The 17,437-nt window shown below is 44.7% G+C and overlaps 1 protein-coding gene across 3 annotated transcripts in view; it reads right to left on the bottom strand.

Annotated features, from left to right (window-relative positions):
• Positions 1-17,437, bottom strand: part of ESYT2 (extended synaptotagmin 2) — a 77,125-nt gene that overhangs the window by 15,504 nt on the left and 44,184 nt on the right. For 2 of the 3 annotated variants that reach the window (XM_024128040.2, XM_055084708.1), the window contains exons 7-14: positions 16,968-17,023; positions 12,925-13,045; positions 10,487-10,663; positions 9,558-9,640; positions 8,072-8,120; positions 6,902-6,991; positions 6,383-6,478; positions 1,211-1,273 (exon numbers count right to left, since the gene is read on the bottom strand). In XM_024128040.2, coding sequence (XP_023983808.1) covers positions 1,211-1,273; positions 6,383-6,478; positions 6,902-6,991; positions 8,072-8,120; positions 9,558-9,640; positions 10,487-10,663; positions 12,925-13,045; positions 16,968-17,023 — 735 coding nt within the window. The remainder of the gene's footprint in view (positions 1-1,210; positions 1,274-6,382; positions 6,479-6,901; positions 6,992-8,071; positions 8,121-9,557; positions 9,641-10,486; positions 10,664-12,924; positions 13,046-16,967; positions 17,024-17,437) is intronic. The other variant, XM_024128041.2, reaches the window with a different exon arrangement.

The raw sequence follows: 17,437 nt of genomic DNA, 5'->3' as shown, positions 1-17,437 counted from the left end.
TTGTTTGTTTTTATTTCCATTTCTCTAGGAGGTAGGTCAAAAAGGATCTTGCTGTGATTTATGTCACAGCATGTTCTGCCTATGTTTTCCTCAAAGAGTTTTTTAGTGTCTGGCCTTACATTTAGGTCTTTAACCCATTTTGAGTTTATTTTTGTGTACGGTGTTAGGGAGTGTTCTAATTTCATTCTTTTACATGCAGCTGTCCAGGTTTCCCAGCACCACTTATTGAAGAGGCTGTCTTTTCTCCACTGTATATTCTTCCCTCCTTTATCAAAAATAAGGTGACCATATGTGCATGGGTTTATCTCTGGGCTTTCTATCCGAACAGGTATTTCGACTACTCTGCTAACTAACTAGTATTCCAAAGGAGTAGTCCACCTCACCTCCTCAGTGTGGGGTGGGGTTAAGGGCTTACTAAATACTGCATCAAAGCAGAATGCTAGTCTTCCTCACTTTTGAAATATAACTTATTCTTCTGGATGAAACTGATTAAAAACCATTCCTGATTCCTTTGGATAGAATTTTCTTAAAGCAACTACACTTAACCCCTCACCCCCCAAAATATTTAAGTCTAAAATGCTCAAAGAAATTAGAAAAAAATAATAAAACATTTGTAAGTCACAGAAAACCTTTAACAATTTAGCCAGAAAATACATGGTCATGTCGTTTTCAGGAGTGGAGCTTAGTTTTCAATATACCTCATTTAATGAGATTTAAAGCTTCTTAAAAGATCTGTCACCCAAACTAGCAGCACCAAAAGCCACGAGGTCACTGACTCAGAGACAGCCCTGACTCAGCATATTGGAAGAGGTGATTTTTTTAATGGAAAGTCACAGTGCATCGGGCATACGTTTTAATCATAATCTAAAAACTGGTTAAGATTTTAAACAGAACTTCTATTTCACTATTTTCACAAATTCAAATCCAATTGAAGTACAGATGATTTAAAACCACCTTACATATTGCTGCCTAAGGCCAACAGGACAGAAGTCTAATTTACCATATTGGTATTTTTGTAAAATTTATCATCAAAATCGACTTAAATTCTTCTAACTACTAATTCTTTGACAACAAAAGTAGGTTCTCCGCAACTAAACAAGTAATTACTCTATTACTTTGGGAAGAATTTGTCAATAAACCGATGAATGTTAGAGCATCATCTCTTTCAATATGTTTTAATTAACTTTCGAAGGGAAAACTATTAGTTTACCTTTAAAGCTTTCTGAATTGCAGCCTTCTTCAAGACATCAGGGTTAAATTCTAATGGGTTACTCTTTCAAGTCAGAAGAAAATGAATACACCAAGGGTTAATAAAACATGCAATGAGGAGTTTATGTTAAGGTTAATGACATGAAAATTTACGAAAACAACAACAACAAAAAATCTTTAAACAAAAACCACCAAGAATTATACAAAGAAACAGTCTAAATCATTTGTAAAAGTATTCTTTATGCCCAAGATTTTATCTTAGACTAAACCTTTATAAATATCAAAACATATTTCCTTTCCCTCTATGATTACTGTTCTTTTCCTCCCCCACCCCTCTTGTCTTTGGGATTTGAAAAATCCAAGAGTGAAACTTGAGGAAAGGGTTCTATTTACTATCCTTTGCTTGAACAAACCCCTAAAATATCAACCATAATTAACCTAAAGGTTTTATCTGAAGTACAAATGAATGGGCCACAGATGCCCCAACTGCTCTCAAACCAAATCATATCCTATAACACCAAATTCTACTTTTCCTCCTTCTGAACTTTACCTGCTAGTGGAAAACCACAGCAGAGACAGGACCTGATCTATTTTGTCCCCCATTCTTTTCCGAGCACAAAATGCAGAGGCTGATTAGATCACCTCAAAAGTTCCTCCTCGCTTTAAAGTTCTATTATTACAGGTTTTATGTCCTACTTTTATTGATTTTTTAAAACTCATTACTTTCTTGCCCTCAAAAGGGCAAGACTGAGTTGTTTTGCAAGATCCTTTGAGGATTAACATTTAAGATGAAAATCTTGATCACTTTAGTTGTAATTAACTTCAAATTGAATTCTATTCTTTATGAAGCAGCCTGAAACACCAGCCCCAGTAGATGCCCCTAGAGGGTGGGGCCGGGCCAGGCTGGGAACTGCTGCCCTGAGCTGTGAGGACGGACAATCTGCGGGCATCAAGGAGCCTCTCCTGTAGCTAACTTCGTATGGATGTGACCTGTACTGTGCACATGTTATTCAAAGTGCATCAAGTGAAGTGAAACAAAGAGAGAAGCCAAGGTGGGTGTTAGGGGTGCAAGAGGAGCCTGTGAGCGTGGGCGTGGGAAGCCGCACTGGCCTGGGGTGAGACAGATCAGGCTGCTCAGGTGCGCTCGGTGAGGGCCCAGCGTGGGGCCTCCAGACATCACTGCACTGTCCACTCTGGGGCTGCTCACCGTAAGCGGGGTTTTTTAAACTGCACTTTTTTAAACTGAGAGCTAAAATCACTTTCACAGAGCACCTAGAAGCATCACACCCAAGGGTATCCATCTTATACAGCCAACGTTTTTATGTATAAAGTGGACATTAGTGCAAACACCACTCCCCTCAGATAAACTCCATATACAGCACTATGAACTTACAAACTTCATGAAGTGATAACAAATTCACTTTATACAAGGATGGACCAGACAGGAGGGTGGAAAATGTGGGCTCTGAGTCACACAGCTGTGCTCAGATCCCGGCTCTGCGGCTTCCTAGTGGCGATCCTGGGTCTCTGATCTCAGCACCTCATCTGAGAAAGGATCCTGCCAGCCTGAGACTCAATGAGCTGTGCACGCAGAGCCCTTGGAAAGTACCTGGGAAATGCATGTGGTCATGGAGGCCTCAGGGTCTGAAGCTGGCCTCGGGGGTCAGAAATCACCCTCTCGTTCCTCTGGCCAAGAGGAGGAGGCCGAGTGCTAAGGCCACAGGATAAAGAGGCCGTTCCCAGCTCGGGAGAAAGTCCTGCTGTGCTGAGGCTTCCAGACGGGACCACTGGTGGAAATGCACTGGTGAGGCTGAACATGAAGAGAGTTTTCAGCAGCAGAAGGTAAGAGAGTGACGGGCAGGCAGCAGCCCAAAACCTCTACGGAAATAGCAACAGGCTCAGCCTTTAGGGACAACTGACAACTGATCCCACTTCACACTGACAATCAAAGAGGAGAAAAGTGATCGATCTATTCGAATTTATTTTGTAGGACATTTTGTTGATTCCTATACCTGAATCATCAAGCAGAGCATGTGGTTTTGGTAATGTGGGAGGAAAGTTAGTTTGGATAACCCAGCCACGTCTTAGCTAAATATTACAAAGCAATTTAAAAAATCCTGACACAAGTTCAGAAATATTTCCTTTAAAAGAAGCAGTTAGAGAAAACAGTAACTCATGCAGCTGAGCAAGACTGTCATTTACAGCAGCTTACAACACAGATTTCCACTAGGAAACACCTGGAAGTGACAGAAAACAGCTGCTGATATGCATGACTGCCCTCATTCTGACCTCCCAGCAGGTGGGCAGGGGATGTGAGGAGACACAACAGCAGCTCACCCACTCTTCAGGGGCTTGACTGTCCTCATCTATAAAATGGGTCAAAATGCCTACTCTTTCAGTTTTGCTCTCCCACTTCTTTTTTATTTTTTAAATAAGAATAAACTGAGAAGGCATGCGGAAATAGAAATAACAAATTAAAATGAAACAAATGAACTTTAAGAATCTCACTAGTTATTGAATTAAATCAATAATTAGTTTCTAGACTAATGACTAAGCCATCGGTGGCTTTCTCTAACCCCAAAGCAAGTGAAAATAACTGCTAAAAGGACCAAGAACAGTGCCAGGAATCAAGGCACCAGAGCAAGGCCTCAGGGAAACATATGAGATGAAAATCAGCTTCCCAGATAAAGGTAGAAATGCTCAATTATCCACCCCAGGAAATTCTTTAAGTTCCTTAAAAGAAGTGAATCAGGGCTTCCCTGGTGGCGCAGTGGTTGCGCATCCGCCTGCCGATGCAGGGGAACCGCGTTTGCGCCCCGGTCTGGGAGAATCCCACATGCCGCGGAGCGGCTGGGCCCGTGGGCCATGGCCGCTGAGCCTGCGCGTCCGGAGCCTGTGCTCCGCAACGGGAGAGGCCACGGCAGAGGGAGGCCCGCATACCACACACACACACACAAAAAAAAAGTGAATCATAAACTCAACATGTTTTTTCACCCTAGGAGCTCTGGTTAAATGGGGAGGGAGAAGGCGCGTTTTCAGGGCAGCAGTGAGTTTCTGTCTTCACTGACTGTCCCCAAGGCCACAGGGGACTTCATGGAAAGCCAAGCTCTGACACTTCTGTGTTTGGTCAGGAGGAGAAAGTAGATTTAAGGAAGTTTTTTGAAAGCTTGCTAAGAAATACTTACATCTCACACTGAGATGAACCATAAGAAAATCCATTTTAATCATTATGGCTTCACTATTTCCTCAGATGATTTTTTTTTTTTTTTTTAATATTTTAAGGGCCAGGAGCAGCGTCCAGAGCCCAAGGCTCCTCCATGGCTCATGGGGTTTGTCCACCTCGGTATCAGATGCAGTCACCAATATTAGTTACAGCAGTGTTACGTTTCACAAAACAAGCACAAAAGAAACATGCCCAGTAACTGAAATCATGCAAGAAACTGAAAAAGCATGCATGTCATTCCACCACTGGGCAGATGGCATTAAAGTTCCAGTCCACATTCCAGCAGTCTCCACCAAACAGAGGAAGGAAGAACACTGAGAACTCACAAATAGTGCTCTACAGACTGAGGCAGTATTTTCACAAAACACTAGTCCCGACGCTCGCCTCTCTTTTAAGTAGCCACACCCAAAGTTTCCCTCGTAGATACTCTTGGGAAAATGGAAATGGGAGAAGAAAGCAAAGAATGGTGGATTGTGGTCAATGAAGGCACAGGAGCACTAATAACCAGGATGCAACAGGCAGAGTCAAAGAATCACGCAGAAACGCAGGAGACGGCACGCACTCCCATGGAAACAGGCCCAACCGGGCAGCGGTTTTGTAAAGATCCTTTGCCTTTGACGGCCAGAGCATACTTCATGCACAAAGTGCCCTTTTAACAGAAGATTAGTACAATCACTTTTCTTTCTGTCTTTTGCTTACATGACATTATTCAATTTTAATTTAATGTGACAAAACACACAGTTCTAAAGAGAGGCCAATTCCCCACTACTTTCCTCTATATCCTAAAATACACAACAAATTCACTTCCATCAGGCATTATGAAAGACTTTAAAACATTATTGTGGTTAAAAGCAAAAAGTTCTACCGTACAAGTAATTCTGCAGAAAGGTTAAACCTTCACTGAAAGAAAGAGTACAATTATATACATTTACACACACAATTGTTACGTCTTCCCAATATGAAAAAAATACATGATCAGATTTTAATCGTTAAAAACTTTAAATAAAACATAGATATGCCCAAAATACACTGACTTTGCTTGTGAGCAAAGCCCAAGTAATGCACAATTTTAAACCCTTGAGAGGTGCTAAACAGAATCAGGGTGTGCATTTCACGAGGTAAAGGAACAGCATGGTGCGATCACAGTGAGGTGAGATGCCCAGACGTCCACCCGCATCAAGGACACACCCTGGGGGACTGTCTACAGGTGCACTTGGGTGACCTGGAAGCAGTATCATTTCAGGAGGAAGCACCCTTCATCTGGAGGTAGTTGTCTTCCTTTCAACAAAACTGGCCTCCAACAGTGCAATGGAACAAGAAAGGCCGTCTACTGAACAAGCGAACGGGCACATTATCAAAAGGACGAACACTGATCAGGAGCACACCACCCTCAGTGTGGAGGTGAGCACCCCACCAGGGCTCGATCGACCCTTCTCCACGCTTCTAGTCGTTACCTATAAAAGCTGTCCTCGACACTTTTTCTAAGAGCGGAATGACTCCGAGGCCTGTGAGGAGGAGCACTGCTCTGGGCCAGAAGCCGTGTGTGCGGGGCTCTCCCGACACTGCCCCGTCACCCGGCCGTGCTACTTCCAGGATGAGGCCAAAGGGGTACAATTTTCATCTTTAGGCACTAAATTTTAATAATTAGTGATTCTCTACAGAAAATCTTCTTCTCTAACTACTAGGTGTATTCTTTTCCTATGTACTGGAGATTTCTTCTTAAAACATGTAAGTTAATTCTGACCATCCTGGATAAACCAATAAGATGTAAACATAAAATTACACTCATGGAGGAAACGCACATGTAACCCTCTCCACTGCTGCTCTCTTGGACTGGAGTGAAGTGAAAACACAGCAACAAGCATGGGGACACGGCGTGGGCACGGCTGAACACAGCAGGATCCACTGCCAGGAAACGAGCACCCAGTGGGCTCTCGCGGAGGCACCTACCGGGAGGTTCCTGGCTGAGTCCAAGTACAAGATGAGCAGCGAGGAGGACAGCCCGTCATTGGCTTGATCTTTGTCAGCTCTGATGTCTGTCAGCACCTGCAAGGAAAGGAAAAAGCTTCAGCAGGTGGGTTTCCAAGGTTCCTGACTATTTCTTCCTGATTATGTCTATAATCCTCAAGAAAATAAGAGAAGTGGAGAAATAAGCATCTGATATATGCAATACAGAGAGAACGAACATAAGATTCTATTCAGATCAATCAAACGAAGCACTCAGGTGACCTGTGGCTCTTCAAATCCCTATACAATAATCAAGCACAAAATTTAAAGATCTCATAAAACAGGTGAGAATGACCTGTAAAATTCCATTATCTCTAATTTATCCCTGATGCTACTGTAGTGATCTACAGCACAGGAGTCAAAATTATTGCTGTATTTTTTTTTAAGTGAGCTGCAGCACAGTTTAAAGGTACTAATCTTAGCGATCAGGAGTACAGGCTGTCATGGGACCCCATCCAGCACCTTCTCCAGGTTTGAAGCGTCTGGCATGAGAGTGAGCCACTCCAGTTTCAAGTGCAGCTTTCCTCTGAGGACCTCGTCCAGGGTGAACCACTGCAGAGAAAGCAAGATAGTTCAGCCAAAGTCCTCCTGGATCAGACATGCACACTGAACAGCCTCCACAAACGCAGAAGGCCTGAGTCCTGCCACCTTTAGCTCCAGGCCTAAGAACCAGCTGCCGGCCCCAGACACTGACAGCAGTGGCCGCTTCACGTGTTAACTCACTGATTCCCAATTCCAGCCCCAATTCACACGCAAGGACTCAAGTGTCCTCTTATACCACCCAACACTGTCAGGCTTTTACGTATGGACTTCCATAGAATTTATGGGCCAAGAGAGAATATAACATTGACCCCAAGTCTGAATTTCAATATCAGACACATTAACAGGTCTGTTTTTCCTCATCACTATATACTAATAATTAGTATACACTTGTTTCAGCTTAAAAGCCACAAAGCAATTAATCGAGGATGGTCCCCAAACACTCAGTATTAAGAAGAGACTGCCCCGAGTGCAGGGCTTTGTCTGCTCTGCCCGTCACTGCACACAGTACCTGGCACACAACAACATGATAAACCGCAGACACCTGTTGAGTGTGTGCTGACGTGCATGGGAAGGGAAACATGTTACTTTGAAAGCAGATCTCAGCAGTGATTTGGTTAATTACGCTTTACTTATCCAAATCTTACCCATCTTTTGGAAGCCACCACAAACTTCCTTTTTTATTCTTTTTATTCTGATAGCAATATCTTGCTTGAAGTATGTCTGTTGCTGTCAATTCACACTGTATTTGTGGGTATCTTTCATGGGACAATTTCTCATCAACTGCACTGTGCCAGCTCTGCTGTGAACTCCAACTATCTTTAAAATGCCTGTTATTGGGGAGTTTCTCCCAGATTCTGCCCTGACTCCGAAGGAGAGCGTGCCTGCCTGACACAAAGTTGGTGTGTGTTTGGATCCTCAGGAATTTCGAGTGTCTGGTAGGTGCTGACTTCTTTTCACTTTGCTGTTACTAGAAGGCCTAAGTCCTCAACGTCTGTGAGCGGATGTTAAGTTCTCAGACCATCAGGTGGCGGTGGCAGCAGGTGCTCTGTCAACACTCATGAAATAGAACAATACTCAAAGGAAACTTACTTCATCTAAAAGGCGCTCCTTTTCAACTTCAATAAGATCAATCATAAGACTATAGAAATAACAATACAACAACTTTAGAACATAGAAACACACTTCTTACGACTGAAATAACCTTAAGCATTAGTCTATGAAAAAGTACTCCAGAAATGGAGCAAAATGCTAGTTTACCAAGAAACGCACTTCCTCCAAAAGCCTCCCCAGGCCTCCACCCACGAGAGTGCAGCGAGGGCGGGAAAAGCAGGGAGGGGGGCACCCGCGCGGCACAGCTGCCGTCAGAGCCGGGAGGGCTGCTCTTCCCCACACGGAGCTGCTCACACGCAGCCCAGTTGTGCAGGCACAGTCCGCCCTGGGTCCGGCACGCTCTCCCTCGGCTGCTGCCCACCGCTCCGGCTCAGCCGCCTGCGCGCCCAGTTAGGCCGAGACCGCCTTCCCAGGCTCGCTCCTCGGCTCTGACCAGCGTCTCTGTGGCCGCAGAGGCCTCCGCCTCGTGCTCAGCATACCCCCCGACAGCCCGTTCCATCGCTCCCCATAATCCTGCACTGCTGGGAGCGTGGAGCCGGCCCCCCGAGCCAGAGACGACCAGGACGGAGCGATGACACCCCCTTATTCTGCAGCCACCCCTCCTCTCTGCCCCAGCTCAGACCTGACACCTCTCTCCTGATCTATTCCAATAGCCTCCTGAAGGACGCCAGTCCCCAGTCTCAATCCCTGATAACCTAACAGTGTCTGTGCTGGAATGCAAGTCTGACCTGTTCACTGCCTTGCTTGAAATCTTTGGGTTGCTCCTCATCAAACTGTCTCATGAATGAATTCTGAGGTCACGGCCTAATACACAGGCCATTCTTGATGAAGCCAGACCTGTCCAATGTCATCTCTATCCTTATGTATCTTTTTTTTGCCACAAGAAATTCAGTTAAATAATAGAGATTAGGCTAAAGTGTGTTTTTTGATATTTTTTTCAGCTGTACAGGTTGTTCAATTTAAGCAAACAAGTCAATATTTGCTTTTCCAGTATATAGGCACAATATAAATTACTATCTACTCCCCGCCCCCATAACCCAATAACAAACCAAAAGTTAAAAAACCTGTTTCTATAACCTAGAGCACCCCTGCCTGCGTGGTGTAAAGGCTGGAGAGCTGGGCTGGATTTGGGGCCAGGCGTGGCTACTGAGCACTTAAAATGGGGCAGCACAACTAAGAAGGTGAATTTTAAATTATGTTTAACTTTAATCCAGTTGATGTAAATAGCAACATGCGGCTGCTATGATGGACACAGATCTAGCAGCTTTCCTTTTCTTACTTAAATGTGAATGTTTTAGGAACAAAACGTGTTTTAAGCAATCTAAGGCGAAGCAACGCTACACCTAAGAGCCATTTTAAGATACACATGACGTGTACATAATCCTGTTTCTGAAGTTATAGTACACGCTTAACAGTGATTACCAAAGGAAAAGACTCTACGCTCACCTCGTCATGAAGGACTTACCTTCCGAGGAAGTCGTCCTTGTCTGGGTCTTCGTCAAAGAGCTCGATCTCTAATTCCTGTCCGGGATGTTCATAGACCAGAGCCTGAAAGGTAGCAGCTCACAGTTATCTCACGTTCACTAGTATCGTGTCTACTGAGTACGTGGCTGCAGTCAGTGGCAGCAGCTGCACAGCACTGAGGTCCCCACTGCCGGACCTGACACACTTCTGGATGGCAGGGTCCCTGTGAAATATCCACGCACATGGCCACGGGCCACTGCACTTGTCCCCAGTTACCGGGGGCCACAAGCTTGGATGTCTCTCCACTCCGGCAGCGGTCCTGGTCAGTGCTGGCTGCAGGGTGGCCGCAAGCACCCCACTCACCACCACTCCGAGATTGAGAGATTTGGCAACAGACTGGGCTGGGAGGATGGGAAGCTGATGGGGTATAAACTGCACCACCTCTCAGTTCTTTCCAAACCGCATACCTTGTGATGCAGCAATTCCACTCTGAGGAGCGTAATCTGGGGAAAACTTGGCCAAATGCAGAAAACCCACGACGCTCATACAGCACTGGTTACAATGAACCCCAAAGCCCAGATCTCTCTGAGTAAAAACATGGTGGTACCTACTCAAGTGAACGGCTATATTTATTGACACGTAGAGAGGTCCAAAGATGTATTACATGAAAATTTACGAAACAGTAAATAATCAACCTCATTTTGGAATAAGTTTATATGTATGAAGGGCTAATTATTTATTGTGATAGCTTGATGCGATTAAGGTTTAAAATTTTGTGTGAGGTAGGGATACAAGGTACAATAGTTTTAAAAATGGAAAATGAAAGCAAAGAGAATTGAGATTACCCTGAGCTAAGCACACCACGACCCCGCAGCAGGAGTGGAACAGGAATGTGGAGGGGGGGGACGGCAGCAGCACCCACTCCCTCACCTCGTACACCTCGTTCCACTTTGGACTGAGGTTCTCCTTGATGACCTTGCTTTGGAAGATTTGATTGCCAACTCGAATCACTCCATAGGGGTCTGACTTCCCCTTGACAAGTCCCTTAAGGTAAGTGTCTTTTCCTTGAAGATCCTGAGCTTCAATAAAGTGTATCCTCAGGACACCCTGGAAAGAAGAAAGACAGAGCAGACTGCTCACGGGCTCACCCAACAGACACGGAGCGAAGCCTGTGCACAGGGAACAGGCAGTTCCTCCTCCCTGAGCAAAAAGGGCAAACACGTGATGCTCAGGAGCAGCATGACGGGGTCCCAGGGGTCTGACCGGGGCCAGGGACAAGAGGAGCTGGCGTGAGCCACCACCTCTTGCAGACTTCTCCTGGGACGGGGGGTCCCAGAGCAGCACTGTGCCCCAGGGACCCCAGGAGCCCAACTTGGGCAGGGCAGGACGGCAGGAGGTCAGATGGCACAGGGCCTCATGGGTCACTAAACAGTCCTGTGTTTCCGTAGTAGTGACATTAGTGGTAACTGCAGTGATAACTAGTGATAACTGGCACTACAGGATGCATGAGACTGTTCCTAAGTCCTTGATATGCAATTACTTTCCAATTACTTCACTGAATTTTTACAACAATCCTATGAAATACTGTCATTAAACCTATTTTATGGATAGGAAACTGAAAATCTGAGATACGTATGACTCACAGACTTAACATAGCTACCTTTTTCAAAAATGTTGTTTAATTGATAAAATAAAAAACCTCCACTCATATTTCTTTCAAGGCAAACACAACCTGTAAAGTTACCTTTTGGAGGGTAGCATTCTACACCACAAAACACTTTTTAAAAAATTACCAGGTAATATTTCTGAACCAATCAGCACAGAAAGATAGACATTTTTACAGATAAATACGCTTTTAAAACCGTAACAAAACAAAATCCCCTGCTTATATTTTCACAGGTCTAAAGCTTAGATAATGTGGCAACAAACATATCTGAGCAGCAGGGAGGCTGGGTCCGGGCAGGCTTAGATGGTCCCCTGTACTCAGAGAATACAAAGCCTAATGGCCTAGGAGCACGGGGCTTTCTATGTGGAAAGGCAGGCCTGCGTTTCCAGAGATGAGAACCCTAAGTTAAGGAAAAAAGACATCCCTGTCTCATACGTGGTGCCCCATCACATCTGCTGAATGCCAACAATGTAACTAATTTGGGCCTGAATGACTGGGGTGTTGTTACTTGAAAAACTACAGGAATGCTCATGCACGTTTGTTGGTTTGTGCACTGTTACTGAGATCGAATTTATCTAGAAAGAGTAATGGGCAGTGGGGAAAGGCTGGCCACTTCTACTTCAGGAAACAAACACTGAACTAGGACCAGACACCATGTGACAGGCTACCCACTCCACTTCTGGAGCCCAAGGTCGGTCAGACCAGACGGGTGGGGTGAAGCCCAGGGGGGAGAAGCCCTTGATAACTGGGGCCAACCCTCCAGCTCTGTGCCCAGCAGAGGATTCCACATCCTTGGCCAGCAGGCTCTCACAGTCTCAGACTGAGGTTGTTTAGTTTACTGAAAGGAAGGTGACTCCAACATGTGTGAGCCGCCTGTGTGTGCAGGACATCACCCCAACTTACAGATGAAGAAACTGCAGCCCAGATACACCAAGAAATATACTCCCAAAGGTGAAGTTGCTGCCTAACCCCAGGGCTGTGACTCAGCCCCAGCCGTGCCCTTCCATCCCACCCACGGCAGCAGTAACACTAACGACACGCCTGCCACATCCCTCACTGAATGACCCCAAAGATGCCCATTTTGTCATATCTGAGGGGAGGCTTGTACAACGTTCCCAGCTTAGGCTGAACTGTTACATCTTGATACATACAAATAGGAAGTGCTGGGCTTCCCTGGTGGTGCAGTGGTTGAGAATCCGCCTGCCGATGCAGGGGACGCGGGTTCGTGCCCCGGTCCGGGAAGATCCCACATGCCGCAGAGCGGCTGGGCCCGTGAGCCATGGCCACTGAGCCTGTGCGTCCGGAGCCTGTGCTCCGCAACGGGAGAGGCCACAACAGTGAGAGGCCCCCGTACCGCAAAAAAAAAAAAAAAAAAAAAGCAAATAGGAAGTGCTTTCTGAGACAATAAATAAGTTGTCATAGCTGTCCTTTACACCTTGCAATGATATCTGCAGAATTAAGTCCCTATGAGCAGCTCTGAGGTTCACAGCTGAGGTTTAAGAACTGTCCTCAAGTCTCTGAAAGTTTTCGGTCAGACGCCCCTTAGCCAATCTCCTAAGGAACAGGGCAGGACAGACCACCTTTACTGCATCAAGATCCACGTGGCAAGGCTGCTGTTAGGAGAAATACAAGAAGTCACAACACCCAAGTATGTGAAGAGTTCCTCCAGTCTGTCTGTAAGTGTTAATGAACGGATGCTTACCTTCGGTATAGGAAACCGCAACTGTGCTATTTGAACTTCGCTGACGAGAGGAACCGTGATTCGGTTGGGAAGCACCAGGTAGTTTGATATTATGTCCAAAATGATAGTATCTGACAAACCACTGTTAGGTGGGAGGTAAAAAACAAACCAACCAACTATCAGACACTTCAATACTAGTTATCGCCTGTTAACAGTGAACTTAGCATAGACATGACACAATATCCCACTGACAGCGCGGAGCTAATCCCTCTAACGCAGTATTTAAAGCCAGCAGTTTAATACTTTAGATGCAGTACTGCTACAGTGATGATTATGTGTGATTTATTCTGAGAACACAAGATACTATTCTGGCTATATTTCACAATGTCCTAAATAACGTCTCATACATTTCCACATAACTTTATCACTGATTTAATACTGAATAAGTAAGATACATTTAAATAAATTTCTTTTTTTTTAACATAAACTATTTCAAACACCCATAAAAGTACAGAGAATACCAAAACAAGCATCCATTTATTTACTCATTCCATGTTTATTTCATTAAATTTATCTTTCCTGATACATATGCAGAGGTCCCAATGAAGTAAAGGAATTTACAGTTCATTCTTTCTTCACACTTTATTTGGGTACTGAATACTGTAATCAATTTGAAATACTATACACCACTGCACAGAGATCTCAGTAGCAAGAATAAAACTGTGGAGGCTAAAGAAACAAATGCACTTTCAATATGCTTTTTGTCTATTCTTTGGTGTAAATGTGAGAATCAAGCAACGTATGTGTGACAGCACTTTTGAAGGCATACGTAAACCAAGTTTCATTGCTATAGAAGAACACCTTTAGCCAGAAGCGCAAACTTTTAAAAGAACCTTACTTCTTGCCAGTACTTCTCATATTAACATTATGAACACGCAGATGTAAAGTAACTAAACACAGAACATCCACTGGGACACAGTGAAAGTGCCGTCATTCACTGAGTGGTAACTGAGCCTCACTGCAGGTTGGGGGCCCAAATGCAAGGCCAAGATGCGGAACCTCAGCGCAGCACCTTTCAGTCCAACAAGGGCAGAAGACAAACCACACACCCACACACACAGCTCCACTCCACTGCTGAAGAGATCAGTTACTCAAGCGCTAACAGTCCAGGGGGACTCAGAGGGTCTACGCCGGCAGACACTGGATCAGTGTTCACCAAGCAGAGGATGAGGTGGCCCTTCAAAGCATTAATACCAAGCATAGTCTTACCTCAGGCATTTCCCTGCAGAAGTACCAGTTTTGTTTATATTGAAAAATCTGTTGAAACAGAAGACCCCTCACTGATGACATCAATGTTTCAAGAACCCCTTAGCTGCTATGGTGCTCGGCCACCGCCTCACCTCTCTCTAACCCTACGGTGCCAGCACAAGGCTCAGCTAGGCAGCCTCATCCGCGGGCTCCCACGTGGGGCCGGGCATCCCCAGGGCCGCTCGTCCTGACTACACCGGGGCTCAGCACACAGAACAGCTTCCACTGTGTCCCACCCCACTGGTCCTTTGGAACCGACCCTGCTCATCACCCTACTTCTGTTTCTGTCACAACCCTCATCCCTTCAACACTCAGGTTATGGCTCTTCATTGAAAAATGGTAAGGACAGCTAAAATCTGTGGTACAGTAAAGTGATTCAGGCATCACTGCTACTTTATAATACCTTGGATTCTGTTTTGTAGTCAATGGATAGAGCATGTAGGTGTTCATTTTGTAAAGCTTGCGGCAAGATTTCATTATGTTAGATTCAAAGTTATTAAATATCTATTTTTATAAAACAAGGCTTGCCACAGCTGTGAGCTGTTTGACAAAATCTTTGAGAAATAGTAGCCCAAGTTTTATGTTAAGTAGATATGTGTATATTGTATCACATAAAATTTACATAATTATGTATCATATATAAATATACATAATTTAAAAGGGGTATTTTACCATATCCCTTTTATACCACAGTCTCATTTTTGAATGGTGTGTGTCTATTTCCGTCTGTATTTCTAATATATGAGTATATATTGATACTTTTAATGATAAATGTAATCCTATACATAATGAATAGAGAAGAATAGGTTTTATAGATTGTATATATGAAAACTCACATATAAAACAACAGCCGGAAATTATTACTATACAAAAAGAGCCTGCCTTCATACAAAATCACGCAATGAAATGGCGCTGTATTTGTATGTGTGCGTCGTGCGAGCGTGCATGCATTTCTCCCTTCTAACTGAAGGCTCTGGGACTGACCCCCAGCTGCGCTGCAGGCTCACACAGCAGAGCCCGCCCTCTGGCTCTCTACAGGGAGCCAGCACAACACGGCCTGAAGGGCAGATGCTCGACAAACCCTCCCACGACGCAGAGGGGAGGAAAGCAGACCACACTCTTCTACACTAAGCGACAGCAGGGATTTGTCGTTTTTGCCAGCTAAGCAGCACCCTCTCTTCCAACTTCTGGAGCCCTTCCTTGGGGCGCCCCCCGCCCCCCTTCACTGGAGCTTCTTCAAGCACTTCTCTGCCTCCTCTCAGCGTGGGCACGAGGCCCAATCTGATCCTCAGAACCAGGAGAGTCTGTCCAAGGACAGGTAGACAAACAGAAGTCAACCCTAGAACTTTTGCTGGAACTCGTGGGAAAAGGTTCTTTTTCCGACTGAGGTTGCTGAGTGTGCGGAATAGAAGCTAGAAGCTGCTACTTCACAGCAAGAGCCTGCCTGGCAACAAAGCCACACACAGAAAAGCAGAGTCAGGAGCCATCCTGTGGATGCCAGCACCTGGCTGTGCCTGGCTACCCAACAGGGCCGCAGGCCTCTCGGCGACACCAGCAGAGGGTGCAGGCTCCACTCTGCTCACAGACACGGCTGGCACTCACAGCAGGCACTCCGTACCCATTTGTCGGATGAGTGAATAGACTGTCTCTAAAAAACAGTATTTGTTTACTCAATTATTTACTCACTTAATGAAGACCAGGTAAGTTGGGTTTGTTGTTGCAAGCAAGAATCCTAATCAACACTTTAACAAAACTCTTTTAAAGTTGTCCTTTCGTTCCAAAAATCTTTTAAAGATAACACTATTTTTCTATATCTAATAAACCACAGCACCTAAAAAAGACTTCTATTGTTATGACTATGCCTCAGTGCAGTCTTAATTTTTCCCTGATAATGAAACAAAATAAAATTCTTTCTAATGGCCATTTCAAGGGCATAAATAAATACACGGGAAGAGAAAAAACAGATTGAAACCAAGGCTTTCATAATTCAATTTTTAAGCTATTTTAGGGGGAAAACTCCCCCACAGATTAGCAGTGTCCACTAAAAACATATGGAACTCTAACCAACAAACAACACACTTTAACCTTCAAATGCAACAGTGAAACCAGGCTTGGCGGCTGCAGCCTCAGACCTTCCTGCTAAGTGGTGGCTAACAGGTCTGCCGCCACAGCCTTCCACCTTGGAGGACAGATGGACTGTGAGGCGACTAGGAAGCCTCACTTCTCTCACAGGCGGGACATGCCCTGAAGGGCTTCACATGCTCATAGTGGAAGGTTTCCTCATGTTTCAGACACTAGAGCACACGGAACAATGAGGGCCTCCCAGCCACACGATGCAGCTCCCAGGTCCAGGGCTGACACCTACCCCTCCAGGGAGGAGTGGGTCAAGGCACAGAAGGCAGAAAGGGAAGGCACAGCACAGCTTGAAAAGATTCCATAAAGGGATAGTTTTGAAACATGTAAGCTTAAAAACTTTTTAAAGTTTTCTTTAATTTTCTGGGATATTGAAACACCAAAACTGGAAAGACACCTCATGACTAACGAAAAGGCTCCATCTAGCCCTAACAGGGCTCTCATGCAGCTCTGACCCAGAGCCTCAAACGGGGCGACACCACCAGAGCCCAAGAGAGCCCGCCCAGAAAGCATGGACTCTGCTCGGAAGACACAGCTCTCAAACACCCGTGTCGTCTTCACGACACTGGAAACGCATGTGACACCACCAGCAAGCTACCCACAGGACAGGACAGAGTACTTACTTCAATCCGGGGATATCGAGAAGATTAGTCAGTCCTGTCCAATTAATTTCTAAAAGCTGTTTTAAAAAAAGGGCAAAAATATTAAGTATGCAAATTATTTCCAATTATCATATCAAATCATGCAGGTTTGTTTCTTTAAAAATGAAATGGGTTAGTACATAATACTGTCCTATACCTTGTTTTTCACTTTGTAAAACATCAAGGCTGTTGTCCCTTGCTGGTATAGATACCTTGCCTGTTCTTTTGATGTCATAATTTACTCCAGTAAAATCATAACTATTGATATACCCATCCTCCTATTGATGAGCACTTAGAATATTTACAATTTCTCTTTTATTGTAAGTAATGAATCAATGAATATCTTTGCACACACGTGTTGTTACATACACATGGAGACTAGCATTCAAAAAGTGGAAATTCTGGTCAAAGATACATGTTCATTTTTTATGTTGATAGATGCTATATAATTG

The sequence above is a fragment of the Physeter macrocephalus genome, chromosome 5 (assembly GCF_002837175.3).
Source record: "Physeter macrocephalus isolate SW-GA chromosome 5, ASM283717v5, whole genome shotgun sequence".
Lineage (NCBI taxonomy): Eukaryota > Metazoa > Chordata > Mammalia > Artiodactyla > Physeteridae > Physeter > Physeter macrocephalus.
Note: the sequence above shows the minus strand (reverse complement) of the source record. Positions and strands in the feature narration are given on the sequence as shown.